The sequence below is a fragment of the Perognathus longimembris genome, chromosome 4, assembly GCF_023159225.1.
Source record: "Perognathus longimembris pacificus isolate PPM17 chromosome 4, ASM2315922v1, whole genome shotgun sequence".
Taxonomy (NCBI): domain Eukaryota; kingdom Metazoa; phylum Chordata; class Mammalia; order Rodentia; family Heteromyidae; genus Perognathus; species Perognathus longimembris.
Genome location: NC_063164.1, coordinates 297,900 through 313,736, shown reverse-complemented (window position 1 = coordinate 313,736; position 15,837 = coordinate 297,900). Strand labels below are relative to the sequence as shown.

General features: G+C 44.8%; 1 protein-coding gene across 2 annotated transcripts in view; it reads right to left on the bottom strand.

Moving 5' to 3' along the window:
• The window catches only part of Thap4 (THAP domain containing 4), a 38,850-nt gene that overhangs the window by 16,263 nt on the left and 6,750 nt on the right, over window positions 1-15,837 (bottom strand). The window contains exons 1-2 of one of the 2 annotated variants that reach the window (XM_048344345.1): window positions 8,637-8,808; window positions 1,100-1,259 (exon numbers count right to left, since the gene is read on the bottom strand). In XM_048344345.1, the coding sequence (XP_048200302.1) occupies window positions 1,100-1,259; window positions 8,637-8,793 (317 nt within the window). In that variant the 5' untranslated portion in view covers window positions 8,794-8,808. Of the gene's footprint in view, window positions 1-1,099; window positions 1,260-8,636; window positions 8,809-15,837 lie in introns of those variants that run through there. The other variant, XM_048344343.1, reaches the window with a different exon arrangement.

Here is a 15,837-nt window from a genome sequence, read left to right as displayed (position 1 = left end):
AGAGCTCAGAGACAGAGCCCAGGCCCAGAGTTAAGCCCCATGACCAGGAAAACAAAGAAAAGAGGTACTACTGTAGGCGTGATTCAAGTGGTAGAGTGCCACCCTTGAGAAAAAAAGCTAAGAGCACAAAGCCTCAAGTTCAATCCTCAATATTGGCACCAAATCAACAACAAAAAATGATTAGGTACAGTGTGCTACACAGAGAAACCCTATCTCAAAAAAAAAGAATACTAATAATTACAAATGCCAGGCAATACTGGCTTCTGCCTATAATCTTAGCTACTCAGCAGGCTGAGATCTGAAGATTATGGTTTGCAGTCAGCCCAGGCAGACAGACATACCTGAGAGACTCTTGTTTTCGAAATAACCAGCAAAAAGCCAGAATTGGAGGTGTGGCTCAAGTAGTAGATCACCAGTCATGAGTGAAAAGGCTGACCAAGAGTATGAGGTCTAGAGTTCAAGCACCAGCATTAGCACACACACAAGGAACAATCTGAGAATCACAGTACTAATAGTTTCCTTGAACTATTTCCTCTCCTTCAACTGGCTCAGGTGTAAATGTCCTCTATCTTCATTAACACTATAGTGATAAATTTTTTTTTTTTTTTTTGGCCAGTCCTGGGCCTTGGACTCAGGGCCTGAGCACTGTCCCTGGCTTCTTCCCGCTCAAGGCTAGCACTCTGCCACTTGAGCCACAGCGCTGCTTCTGGCCGTTTTCTGTATATGTGGTGCTGGGGAATCGAACCTAGGGCCTCGTGTATCCGAGGCAGGCACTCTTGCCACTAGGCTATATCCCCAGCCCCTATAGTGATAAATTTTTGTACAGGAATATTGACTGAAATTAGGGATTTAATTAAGCATGTATACTTGTTTTATGCTTGAGTTAACAAGCTTGTAGTTTGTGGTCTACCTAACATCTTAAAAAGTATAATGGAACCAGAAAGTACCATTTTTACTAACATTGTGCCTCAGCTGTTAGGTTCTGAAAAGGAAAAAGGTACCTTTCTGAAGCTGATTAAAAGCTGCTTTTGTGTGCTTCTGCCTGTTTGCTGGGATGATTTTCAGATCCAGGCAGCTCAGGAACAGGGTTACAACTTACGAGAAGTTGAGCATTGGCTGGCCCACGTGGGAGATGTGCACCTCCTCCAAGTACTGAAAAGGCTGCAGCGTTGGGAAGGTCCCGGCTCCTGGAGGGTCTGACAGCCAGGTGCCCAGCATCCAGGACAGGGGCTCCACCACTGGGTTCATCTTGGGAGGCTCTGAAACAAATGAGTTAGTGAGGGGCTCCTTCTACTAACAGACAACTACTTAAGGATGCCTTCAGCAGATGCATCTGAACAAGGTTATACGATCTGTCTTTAGAGCCTCAGCAGTTCTCACAGAAAAATAGAACCCAGAGGCCTGTGGAGTGAAGGGAGTGTTGAGAGCAGCTCCCAGTCAAGTCAGGGACTTTGAAATGTGGATTTATCAAAGGAGATAATGAGCAAAAGGAAGAAAAGAAAGAGAGGCTGAGGACTGCAGAGCAGTACAATGCCAAGAAAGTGCTGTAGGTGGACTGGAGTGTGGCGGTTTCTAGGAGATGGATTCTCCCTTCCTGCACCGGTAACGGAGGTGGGGGAGGTGGGCCTCAGCTCTCTCATTTCACTAAGAGTCAGAGTGATGGCACAGGCCGGAACTCTGAGGGACCAGGAAGTAGGAGACAAGGGCAATGGGGTGGGCTGCTCCTCTATGCCGTTCCTGAGAGAATTAAGGGTCTGAGGACTGCGTCTGCACTTAGCTCTCATGATCCTGAGGTCAGCGTGATGAAGTAGTATTGCTCTCACCCACATTCTGCAGGGTCCTGCAAAGGTCCACTTTACACTGCCACCAGGCTGATTTCCAGATGCCGCTACAACATTCCCTGGCTGTGACCCATTCTGTTCCTTCCTATACTTCAAACCCGAGTGCATGAATCAGAAGGCTGGAAAGTGGCACTGCAGAGAAGTAGAAGTGGAGATCCATGATGCAGACATCTACTAGATGGAACACTCACTAACCTGCCCATATGTGTTGAGGCACCAGGACCAGAGGCCTGAGACATGATGTTGAGGCTGGCTCCACTGAAGATGGTAACCAGGACAAGAGCTCTGGGAACCACTCAGCCTCTGACATCATAGAGCCTCAGACTATCCACAGAAAGTGTTGAGATCCAAGAAATATGGGGGAGGAAGGAGGTCCAGTCGTGCCCGGGATGGAGACGACCAAGAGCAGTGGGTACTCATAAGCATCTGGCTCAGTGGTAGAACTGGGCTAGGGCAGAAAGCAGGAAAGGAAGTAGGCAGAGAGCACCAAGTAGGTGCAGGGCAAATCTGTCAGCCTGCACTGGGGTGGGGTGGGGAAAGCCAATTCCTGTTCCAGGCCTCCCTGCCTTTTCAAGGTGCCTGTTAAAAGCTACAAAGCAGTTTCAAAGCAAGGATGATAACATCTGAACTAGGATAAAACTTCCTAATTACAAATCAGAGAACTTCACAATCTAGATTTTATTAACAGCCCTTGATGGAAGAACTGGATGGCAAAACCTCTACATACTGTCACCTGAGACCACTCAGTCATCTTATTCTATGTCAGACGTGCCTGAGAAGAGAGATATAAGAGCTTGCCCACAGAATACTCAACCATGCCTCCCAGAGAGCTTTAGTGAGGATAGTGAGTCTCAGATAAATAAGTGAAATTGTAGAATTACAGGTGATACTAACAGAGGAGCTAGAAAGGGAATGGGGGCTGTTGAGCCAGAGACGGTGATAGCCAAAACACTGGTGGCAGAGGAGGTTGGCCTGAGCCTGATGGCTGAGGTAGAAGCAAAGCAAAGGATGAGGTTCTGGATCTACCTGAAGGGCAGAGTTGACACGATTTACTGATGGCTTAGACATAGGAAGAAGTCACCCTGAGGTTTGGGGCCTGAGCAGCTAAGAAGACAAGCTGCTACAACTGAAAAAGATGTAGAAGATAAAGAGCTCAGGGAGGAGGTCTCATAGATGATAATCCTCAAAGGCCACTCATCTAAAAGAGCCAACTCTTGACTTCAGGATACACAGACAACACTTTTCTCACACCAACAGCAATGGCTTTAGAGAATGTTTGGGCTTGATTTAATCAGGTTTAGAATTGAAATGTTCTCTGCTAACTTCAGGCCTCAGATGAACTCTCTGGCATGAAAATGTGTGGAGCATATACCAGGCAGCAATGAGAGATCATTGTATAGCCTGCTCTGCCTGTGAAAGGACTGGACTGTGAACTACACCAAGCCCAGCCAAGATCCCAATGCTCCTGTACTGGGGAAGCTCCAAACCCAAGCTCTGCTGGGGTGTTCTCACCAGCTGATTGCTGTGTTGGCCTTTAGCAAAAGGCACTCAGCTAAAGTGTGGGGCTGGCACAAGCCTGGCCAAGTCCCACCCTGGGCTTGGAGTGAGCAGGGGCTTGGTTTGCTGGTAATCTAGCCCAGTGTCTAGGACTGCCCTCCCCAAGCCAAGAACAGAGACTGCAACTGCAACCCCAACACACCCAAGCTCTCCAGTGTGGGTACCACTCCATCTGGAGAGGCACTCTACAGAAGTGAGGATGAGTTTAGCAGCATCTACTTTTTGAAGAACCAATGTACTGTGAGGAGGGCAGGGAAAGACAGTCCCTGTGCCCGAGGGGCAGGTGGAATGTCCTGCATGTTGCTCAGGAAATGCCAGTCCTTCCTCACAAAGCTATTCTCACATCCTTTGGAGACTGCTATGCTTGAAAGTTCACATGAAAGATAGCCCTACAAGCATGCAGCATGTCTGTGAGTGGGCATGTCCTGTGAGCCTGCATGTCTGTGAGCACACATGGTCTGTGAGTATGTGCCCATCTACCAGCCTTCTCTTCTCCACTCTTCTCCTCTCAGGAAGTATTTCATCTGTCCTGGAGGAGATGAGCCATGTCTGCCCCCTAGGGTGGAAGGCTTGCAGAGCAGGCAGTGCAGAAACATTCTGGCTTCCTTAGGAAGGGCCTGCTTGCTCTTAGGAGGCAGAGCTAGGACTGGTCCTGACCACAAGGACCCCATTCCCCCTTTAGGCCCTGTGCCCTGGACCCCAGACCTACCTCCCACTAAGGGGAAATTTCAACAGATGTGTAGTGGTAATAGCACCAACCCACACCAAATCTAGATGTCCTCCTTCAGGCCAGTACCTGCTTGAACCTACAGAGGCTAGCCTACCCTTCCTGGTGTCCTGTCCCCTTATCTCTACCCGCTCCTATATGATCGTGCTCAACCTCTCCCTTCTAGGGTCCTCTCCCTATTCATTACTAGTGACACCTTCCACCTTCAAGAACAAGCCTGGTCCTCTCTGAGACAGTGACTGCTAGCATTCCCCCCTTCCCCACCCCCCTGTCCATGTCCCATTGGGGAGAACCTGAGATAGCAACTGCTGGCATTCCCCCTGCCCCCATGTCCCACTGGGGAGACCACAAGGGAGACCCTGTCCTCATCTTGTCAGTTTCTGAGGGATCTGAAGGGAAAAGTCCTCAAATGTTGAGGTCAGAGACAGGAGTGATAGATCAGAGATAGGGAAAGGACAATAACAAAGACAGTAATAGAAAACAAAGACAGAGAAAGAGACTGGGTTTTGCACTTCCTTCCTTTACATCTGGCCTGATGATTTCCCCCACCCCCCTTCTAAATACTGGGGCTTGAATTCAGGCCCTTGAATTCTAGGCTTGACTTTTTTTATTCAACATGCTCAATCACTTGAAACATGCCTCTACTTCCAGCTTTTTGCTGGTTAGCTAGAGATAAGAATCTGGTCTGTTGGCCTGGGCTGGCTTCAAACTATGATCCTCAGATGTCTGCTTCCTGAGTAGCTATGGTGATAGGTGTGAGCCACTGGCACCAGATTATCTGAGGACCTTTCTGGGGATAGGGTGAGTAAGTCAGAATCATCTCTGCCATTTCTAGGAATTTAGAAAAAACAGAGATGGCAATGAAAAACTTGCCCTTAAACTCATTTTTCAGGAAAAACAGATCACAGATATAATTCATAGCCATCTAGGGCCACAAGAAGTTGGGTGGATGAGACTCAGTTAAAGGACAGCCCAGTGTAAGAGAGGCCAGGATACCATGTGCATGGGATTGAGAATGTCACTGAGCAGGTGACTCAGAGGTGCCCACTGTGGCCCTTCAGGCTGCCAGGCAGGATTCTGAACCCTGAGGCCTAGGAGGTGCCTCGGGTGCTAGACAGACAGCTGCAGATGGGCAAATCCTATGTGCAGTAGATGCAGGTGCACTTGGCAGGAGTATAAAATGGGCAGGCTAGCCTCTGTGCACAGTGTCACCAGATCATCGGAAAGCTATCGACTTCGGGTCAGCTGTGTGGCATAAGGCAATCAGAGGGAATGAGTGATTGCAGCTGCTGCTTTCTACCAGCTAAGTGTGAGGCACTACAAGGCAGAGGCAGGCAGTTAAGAAACACAGAATGGAAAGAAAGTGCAGTGTAACTTACCAACACAATACACCATGGCTACCACACCACATCCTGCTTATTGAGTTCTGTTTGAGATGAGTCTTGGGATGTAGTCCAGCTTGGCAGTGGCTTGTGATGCTCCTGCCTTAGCTTCTATAGTGCTGGGGTCACAGCAGTCTGCCACTACACCTGGACACCACAGACTTCAGAAACTGAGTTTATTGCTGGTGTTGATATTTTTGCTTCTGTTTTTATTTTTCTTTAAATTTTTTTATTATTATAAAGGTGATATACAGAGGGGTTACTTTCTTACTTTGGGGGAGCAAAAGAGAAGAAATGGAGGGTGAACAAGTAAAGTCATGGGATTCAGTAAACACTATGTGGAAAATGAACTATGCAACTTGTAGGCAAGGATGGGAGGGGGAAACTGAGGGAAAGCAAAAAAAAAGAGGTCCAAAAAGAATTGTACTCATTATCTGACTTATGAAATCGTAACCTCTTTGAACATCAAGAACTAAGTTGAGGCAGACTGACTGCACACTATAAACATAAAACTTGGGAAGAAAATGGCAAGAAAACTAATTGTGAACCACGAGCTGGCAGAAGTTGAGGGGCAGAAGAAAAAACTAAACCAAATCACCAGCCAAATGGAAGTGTAGCCCAGAGAGTTCTGTCACAGGGAACAGCTCAGACATAGGACAGAGAAGAGCTAAAAAGAAGAATCAAGAAACGCAGAGCCTCCTCGCAACTGATGGCACAGAGCACGTCACTGCTGAAACTCCTCATGAACATGAAGCAGGACCCAGTGACTCTGCTCCCAAGGACAGGCCCAACAGAAAGGAAAACACCTGTCCATACCAACATCGGACATGAATGTTGGCTGTATCATTATGTATCATAGGCAGAAATGGAAACAGGTAAATAAATGCAGTGTGTCCAGACAACAAATACTGGTCAACCATATAAAAGGAATAACTCAAGTGGTAGAGTTCCAGCAAGCAAGCCAAGTCAGCACCACGACCTTGAATTTAAGCTATGGTACTAGAAAAAAAAAAAAAAGAATGAAGACTATGCTAAAACATGAGTGAACTTTAAAAACATTGTATTCTGTCAAAGAAGACAGTCCAATTGGAAGTCCATCCACACTGACAGAGGCAGGTCAGTGTTTCTCCACAGCCTAACCCTAACCTAAGACCACAGCAGAGAATATGGCAGCAAGGCCCTCATAGCTGGCCACATGTACTACACACAGACCTGAGCTGTCAGCAGGGCAGCAGAGGCTACCCTGGCATACCTGAAGTGTGACTGGTCCAGAGATATGCTGCAAGTGTAAGATGTACACTGACTTTCAAAAACTCAATCTAGAAACACAAGTCCAAGTTTTTTTATTCCAAAATTCCAATTATCTTGATAATTTTAAACTAGTGGTTGTCACATGTTGAATTGATAATGCTTTAGGTACTAGGGGTTAGATAAAACATATCATGAAAAGTAGTTTCACGGGGGCTGGAAGTGTGGCAGAATGCTTGCCTCGCACGCACAAAGCCCTAGGTTTGATTCCTCAGTACCACATAAACAGAAAAAGCCAGAAGTGGTGGTGCTGTGGCTCAAGTGGCAGAGTGCTAGCCTTGAGCACAGAGAGGCTCAGTGCCCAGGCCCCGAGTTCAAGCCCCGGACTGGCAAAAAAAAAAAGTAGTTTCACAGTAGTGCTGTGGATCAAAGCAGTAGAGTGCTAGCGACTATTAGAAAATGTAAATCACATATAAAGCTCAGACTATACTTTTTCTAGGTAGCACTGGACAGGCACCATCCATATTCGGCATTACGAGTTAAGTGCTGTCTTCTCCCAGGGAACTGCTTTGTAAGAGAGACTTCATCAAGCCACATGAGGGGGCCTGGCAATCCAGAGCCTGTTGCTGTAGACCTTTTAGTATTTCACAAAATCAAAATATACAGTTCTGGGACAAAGTAACCCACTCCCTAAAGATTTGTTCAAATTAAAAAAAAAATTGTGGTGGGAACTCCACAGCTTGTCCATCTGGTCCATGGACTGTCAAGCCTGGTCAGGAAAATCTGTGAGATTCTCATCTTCAATTAATCACCAAAAAGCTGGAAGTAAAGCTGTGGTTGAAGTAGAAGAGTGCTAGCCTTGGGCTGGGAATGTGGCTTACTGGTAGAGTGCTTGCCTAGCACACATGAAGCCCTGAGTTTGATTCCTAAACAAACAAACAAACAAACAAAAGCCAGAAGTGGTGCTATGGTTCAAGTGGCAGAGTGCTAGCCTTGAGCAAAAAAGAAGCTTGGGGCCAATGCCCAGCATGAGTTCAGACTGGGAAAAAAAAAAGATTGCTAGCCTTGAGCACAAAGGCTCAGGGACAGCACCCAGACCCTAAGTGTAAGCCCCAGGATCAGTACAAAAAAAGTATATTTTACCCTATGTAAATTAGGCTTTATTAAAACAAAACTTTAAGACAATTTTGATCATATAAAATATTATTTATTGAAATGAACTCCAGAAAATGGAACGCAAGAGCTGTTTTCTTTTATTTTTGTCTTTGTGTATTTATCTGTCTTTGAGAGGGCAAGAGGGGGCACAGAAATGGAGTGACAGAGGGTGAACAAAAGCAGCAGTGTACTCACTAGATACTATGTGGAAAACCAACTATCCAACTTGGTGGGGGGTGGGAAGGAAAAACTGGGACAGTGAAGGAAGGGGTGACATTGTTGAAAAAGAAATGTACTCATCATCTGACTTATGAAACTATAACTCCTCTGTATATGACCCTTATAATAATAAAAAATAAAATAAAGCCAGGAATAGTAAGGCATGCCTATAATCCTAATAATAAGGAAGCTGAGGCAAGAAGACTTCATGAAGCTCAGATTAGCCTGGGTTATATAGCAAAACTCTAAGGAAGAAGAAGAAAAAGGAGACATAAAAGGAGATGGAAAAGGGAAAGAAAAAAGAAAGGGTAAAAGAAAAAAGCATAGGGATCTAGCCTATTTGCAACTTTCCATCTCCTTAATAAATCAGGTTTCTATGTACATTATTTTCTGATTTCATTTTCCTTTTATTATATCTCAAACAAAATGCAAAAATAAAAATTTAAATTTTCTACAAATAAAATTTAAAATTTCATTTTTGTCCCTAGACATTGAAAGCAGGCTTACCCATCCCTAAGTTTCCTGAACTCCAGCAGGACACACCGTCAAGGTTCTTCAAGGTTGTTTTCTGCCAATTGACAGGAAATGTTTGCACCTGGCTGCTAATGAGCTTCAGGAAGTAAATGCCAAATCCTAAGAGGGCATTCTGGGAAATGTAGTCCATTATCAATGATCACGACCCACAAGAAAGTAGAAGACAAGGATATCCAGTCCTGGAGATCACAGAATCTTAGAGCTGAAAGAGCTGCATCTTATGAATGAGGGATGAGCCCAAGAGGTTAAAAGTCCCTTGTAGAGTGAGGAGCAAGCCTTCCTACTTGTACTGAACAGGAAAGCAAAGAGCCAACTCATTTGATGGGGAAAACACATTGAGCCAGGCACATAACAGAAGCTAGACTAAGTCAGTCTGAGGGCTTCTGAAATCTAGTTTTCTGTCTTAAAGTCATCTGGCCTTCTGGAAGAGTAGCTCAAGTGGTAGAGCATCTGTCTAGCAAGCACAGCTCCCTGAGTTCAAACACAGTATTGACATTAAAAAAAAAGAGTAAGTGGGCCTCCTACTGTTATTCTGTTACATCAGAATAATGGGGTGGGAGAGCTTCCAGGTCCAATTTCCATAGTAGAAGGCCTGGAAGTCATATTCACATCTTAGAATAAGAAAAAAGTATGTATGGAAACAAAGAGGGACATGAAGCCAGCAGTGGCTCTTCCAAAACAGAAGCACAACCTAGATCAGTGTACCTAGGGCACAACTGACAGATTTGAGCTACCCAAGGTGCCTCAAATGAATGCAGGAGGCTGAAGAGCAAGACTGAGAAGCTGCTGGGGACTGTGGTCCTGGGGCCCCACATTTTTGGCAGCTTCGGAAGCCCACCAGGTTCACACTTTAAAAAGTAAACAACATGGAAGTGGTGCTGTGGCTCAAAGTGGTAGAAGACAAGCCTTGAGCTGAAGAGCTCACAACAGCAAGCACTCAGGCCAAGTTCAAGGGTGTGTGTGTGTGTGTCTGTGTCAACAACAACAAATTCCAGGTTCTAGCAAGGAAAGAGGAAGCTGACTTTTCTGAAAACAAAGCCTGAGACTCTTATCTCTGATTAACTACCAAAAAGCTGGAGGTGGAGCTGGGGTTTAAGAGAAAGAGAGCTAGACTTGAGTGGATAAAAGCTAAGGGACTTAGTAAATGGTGTAATTCCCCAGAACAATGAACTGTTTAACAAAATGAATACCAGCAAGCAGAAATAGGGGGTGGGGGAAGGATGGTAAATGAAGTGAGGGGCCACAGGAATGGAAAGAGAAAGGGCCACTATATTCAATGTATATTATGTAAAAATTGAACTATGTAACTTGAGGGTAGGGATGGGATGGGGAAAATAGGGGAGAACAATGGACATCACACTGATCAAGAGGTTGTATTCATAATCTGATTTATGGAATTGTAGACTTTTTGTACAACTACTTAATTTAGAAAAAGAAAAAAAAAATAAGGCTAAGGGACAATACCCAGGCCCTGTGTTCAGGCCTCAATACTGGCAGAGGGAAAAAAAAGACAAAGGAAAAGCTAGGGAAGAAAACAAAGGAAGCAAATAGAAAGCAATTACAATCATGGCTGATATTAATATAACAATTTCAATAATCATACTTTAAGTGAGAATGGTCTGAGTACACCAATTAAAACTGTCAGAGCAGATTTAAAATAAAAAATTGGAGGCTGGGAATGTAGCTTAGTAGTAAGAGTGCTTGCCTAGCATGCAAGAAGCCTTGGGTTTGATTCCTCTGTACCACATGAACAGAAAAAGCCAGAAGTGGTGCTGTGGCTCAAGTGGTAGAGTGCTAGCCTTAGCAAAAAGAAGCCAGGGACACTGCTGAGGCCCTGAGTCCAAGCCCTAAGACTGGCAAAAATAAAAAATAATTAAAAATAAATAAAAAATTGGTCTAATTTTATGTTATTTATGAGAAATCTACTTTAAATAAGGTCTACTGGCGGGAGGGCTTGCATGCAGATACCCACCCCCCCTTTAAGACTCTGCCCAGTAACCTAGGTAACTGGCACACCTGGAGGCAGTTGCCTCCCTCTTCCCTGAAGTCACACCCTAATCCACTGGCCACACTTCCCTCCCCAGCCCTAGATAAGGCATTGCCCAGGGGTGACTCGTTCTCTTGCCCACTGCAAGCCCTTGCACTTGGCAGCAAGGCCAGCAGTTCAGGAATAAACTTCTGTTTCCTGCCTGAATACAGTGTGGTGTTCTCCTTTATTGGCTACCTACTTTAATAACTTTTACCTAATATATATATATACGTGGATTAAAAGTAAGGAGACGGGCTGGGGATATAGCCTAGTGGCAAGAGTGCCTGCCTCGGATACACGAGGCCCTAGGTTCGATTCCCCAGCACCACATATACAGAAAACGGCCAGAAGCGGCGCTGTGGCTCAAGTGGCAGAGTGCTAGCCTTGAGCGGGAAGAAGCCAGGGACAGTGCTCAGGCCCTGAGTCCAAGGCCCAGGACTGGCCAAAAAAAAAAAAAAAAAAAAAAAAAGTAAGGAGAAAATGGTACAGTGGCACTAACTTGTGAATCTAATACTTGAAAAGCTGAGGCAGAAGGATATTAAGTTTGAATCGGTCTGGAACTCCAAAGTGTATGCACGTGTGTGTGTGTGCTCTCTCTGTGTAATACAGACACACACACACACACACACACAGTGAGACTCAAAAAAAGGAAGAAGAAATAGGTAAGATACACCATGCTAATGCTATTTTTTTTTAAAAGTTAATTATAGTAATGTCAGGAAATTGGAGGACTAGTCATAGAGAGCAATGTCCTTAATGACAGCATCAGACTCGGTGAGATAAGTGGGAAGACTGAATGGAGAAGCAGATGTGCCCACTCTGGTAGCTGGAGTTGTTAGCACCCTCTGCCAGGAGAGGACAGATAAAGCAGGTAGAATATCAGGGATGCCACAGCTGAATGCCCAGTCCATCCAGGAAGGATCTAATGGGTACTATTTTAGCCAACAACACATTCTTCTCAAGTTCACCTGGAACACTTACCAAGAAAGACCACATACTAGGCCATAAAACACACACACAAATTTAAAAGAGCAGAAATCATGCACCTGCTCAGACCACAATGGAGTTAAACTAGAAATCACAAACTAGTAGGGCAAGGCTTGGGGGTGAGGTGTGGTACTTTCTTGCCCTTGTCTGGAGTTGCTTTACCAGCACCTCAGGCAGCTCAAAAGTTCTCTCAACCACTTCCTTTAGGATTCTCATAAAGACCTCTCTGTGGAGGCATCAATGATGAAATTTTTAGCCATGCATGATTAGCTCAGTCTCCAGCCAGCACTTCTCTCCTCCTCCTCCATAAAAGCAGGGTAGAACTTTCAAACTCTCTAATCACCAGGTTTATACCAAGCCCCAACAAATGGCTTCTTCAGCACAACATCCCTCATATGCACCTTCTATCCCCTACCCACCCAATTGGCAGGGGCTTATAATGAATAACTAAAGATACTTCTTACCCCTACCACTTAGGAAATTCCAAGCATTTTAGGAACTCTGTGCCAGGAACTAAGCATAGAACAATTTATATTTCTTTCTTTTTCCTTCTTTCTTTTACTGGTACTAGAGCTTGAAGTCAGGGCCTCACTCTCACTTGGCTTGCTTGCTCACAACTGTCGCTCTACCACTGGAGATACCCTTTAGCCTGGTATTTTGCTAGGTAATCGGAGATGGAATCTCACAGATTTTTCTGCCTGAGTTAGCTTTGAACTATTATCTTCAACCTTCCTGGTAGCTAGGATTTCAGGCATGACTTACTTTTTTGGTAGGTCATGGGGCTTAAACTCTGGGCCTGGGCGTTGTTCCTGAGCTCTTCGGCGCAAGGCTAGCACTCTACTACTTTGAGTCACAGCGCCACTTCAGTTTTCTGGTGGTTACTTGGAGTCTCAGGAACTTTCCTGCCCAGGCTAGGTTAGAGCTAGCTTTAAACCGCGATCTTCAGATCTGCTTCCAGAGTAGCTAGGATTATAGGAGTGAGTCATTTGGGGCTTAAACCTATTTCTTAATTATATCACAACATCACTGAATGATAAGAAACCAGCAGCTTTTCCAAAGCAAGGATGCTGCCTCTCATCACTGCTGTCAACCTCATCTTGTTCTACTTAGAGGAATGGGAGAAGAAAAGGAGATAAAAGAGATTTAGATTGAAAAAGACAAAAAAAAAATCCACCCAACAAGTGTCTGTTAATAGACAATAAGACAGCAGAAAATTCCAGTGAATCCAAAAGCAAAAAAGAGCCAACAACCAAAAACCTCCTGGAGATGCCAGAAGCCAGTGGCTCATGCCTATAGTGCTAGCTACTCAGGAGGATGAGATCTGAGGGTCACAGGTTCAAAGCAAGCCTGGGCAGAGAAGTCTGTGAGACTCTTCTCTCCAATAAACTACTCAGAAAAAACCGCAAGTGGTGCTGTGGCTCAAGTGGTAGAGTGCTAACTTTGAGCACAAAGAGGCTCAGGGACAGTGCCCAGGCCCTTAGTTAAGCCCCAGGACCAACAAACAACAACAACAACAAAAAACTCAACAGTAAAAGAAGAACCGACTCAATCAAATGAAAGGCCAAGGATCTGGACATTTCATCACAGAAAATATACGGGTGGCAAAAAAATCATATCTCACTAATAGAATACTCAATTTAAACAATGAGCCACTTCTACACCTGCTGGAAGTTAAAATCCAAAGATCTTGGAACACCAAATATTGGAGAATGGGAGGAACAGGCCCTCTATGACAGTGCCAAATGGTGCAAACACTTAGGGATGTAGCTTAGAAGTTTCTAACAAAGCTAAACCTAGGATCCCATAACCACTCATACCAAATTAAACTGAAAACTTACATCCATACAAAAACTATCAAGTGAGCCAGGCACAGAGGTACATGCCTGTGATCCTAGCACTTCAGAAAAAGAGGCAAGAGGGAGACTTTGAAATACAATGAACTCTATCTTGAAAACAGGAGAAAGCCAGGCATGGTGATGTATACCTGTAATCCTGGCTACTCAAATGGTAGAAGTAGGGAGGATCATGGTTTGAGGCTGGCCTGGGCAAAAAGTTCAAGAATCCATCTCAACCAATAAAAGTTGAGTTTGGTGTTGTGCACATGTCATCTCAGCTATGTGGGAAACGTAAATAAAAGGATCAGAGTTCAAGCTAACCCAGCATAAATGCAAGACTCTACTGGAAAAATAACTAAAAGAAAAAGGAACAGGGGCATGGCTCAAGTGGCAGAATGCCTGCCTAGCAAACCTCATGCTCCAAATTCAAAACCCAGAACTGCAAAGCAAATAATTTAGAAAAGGCTTTAGCCAGATACTGGTGGCTCACTTCTGTAAATCCTAGCTACTTAGGAAGCTGAGATCTGAGGATCATGGTTGAAAGCTAGCCTAGGCAGAAAAGTCCATGAGATTCTCATCTCCAATTAGCCACAAGAAAACCAAAAGTGGCACTGTGGCTCAAAGCGGTAAAGTGCTAGCCTTGAGCAAAAGAGCTCAGGGATGGCGCTCAGACCTAGAATTCAAGCATCCTGACAGAAACACACACACACACACACACACTCACACACACACACACACTCACACGGCTTTAAATACAGAGGTTTTTTTAGTGTTGATAAAAATCGGAAAAATGTATGCATCTTACATCTTAACACAGGAAGATTTGACATATACACAGAAGTGGGCAGCACCAGAATCCCAAGGGACCAAGCTGCTATCCCAGAAATCAAGGGACTGAGCACCTAATAGGGAGTCAGGCAATCTGCTGACTCATACTGAGCAAAACCCCAAACTTGGTGGGCAGGCGACAATGGAACCAACAAGCAGGCAAAGAGGACACATCTTATCAAACCACAGTACAAATCACAAAACCAGACTGTGTAAAGCAACAATGCAATCTCAAAGGATTCCAAAGAGCAAAAGGCTCTAAAAAACTGTATTAAAGAACTAAGGTTTGATACAATAACATTTAAAGTAGCTGGGTACCAGTGGCTCACACCTGCAATCGTAGATACTCAAGAGGCTGAGATATGACTATCACCATTCAAAGCCAGACCAGGCAGGCAAGTCCGTGAGACCCATCTTCAAAAAAAGCCAGAATTGGAGCTATGGCTTTGAGCACAAAATCTCAGGGACAGTGCCTATGCCCTTAGTTCAAGCAAGCACAGGACACACACACGTGCACACACACACGTACATGCTCACACACATACAAATTAAACTAAAAAAAAAAAAGTTCTGCTTCTTCACTCATCCATTTGAAAGCTCATTGACCACCATTCTACATAATTGTAGGGTTAAAGAGTGACTCAAGGGCTGGGAATATGGCCCAGTAGTAGAGTGCTTGCCATGTATACATGAAGCCCTGAGTTTGGTTCCTCAGCACCACACACACACTAAAAAAAAAAGCAAAAAGCCAGAAGTGGCATTGTGGCTCAAGTGGTAGAGTGCTAGCATTGAGCAAAAAGAAGAAAGAAGCCAGGGGCAGTGCTCAGGCCCTGAGTCCAAGCCCCAGGACTGGCAATAAATAAATAAATAAGGAGTAAATGGAGCTGGTGCTGGTGGTTCATGCCTTAATCCTAGCTACTCAGAAGGCTGACACCTGAGGATCAAGGTTTGAAGCCAGCCTGGGCTGGAAAGTACCTCAGACTCTTATCTGCAATAAACTACTCAGAAAAAGCTCAAAGTGGCACTGTGACTCAAGCAGTAGAACCCTAGTCTTCAGCAAAAGATGTTCAGGGAGAGTGCTCAGGTCTGAGTTCAAGCCCCAGGATCCACATAAAAAAAAGAGTGAATTGAAGCCCAAATAATATGAACAAATCCAGGGTAAGGCCAGAGGGGAGAGAACACCCAAGCCTTAATTACAGGTGTCAGGAAATATACCAGGGCCAGAACAAGGAAATAAAACCAAAGGAAAAAGGAGGATCAAGAAATTAGAAACAGGGCTGGGGATATAGCCTAGTGGCAAGAGTGCCTGCCTCGGATACACGAGGCCCTAGGTTCGATTCCCCAGCACCACATATACAGAAAACGGCCAGAAGCGGCGCTGTGGCTCAAGTGGCAGAGTGCTAGCCTTGAGCGGGAAGAAGCCAGGGACAGTGCTTAGGCCCTGAGTCCAAGGCCCAGGACTGGCCAAAAAAAAAAAAAAAAAAGAAATTAGAAA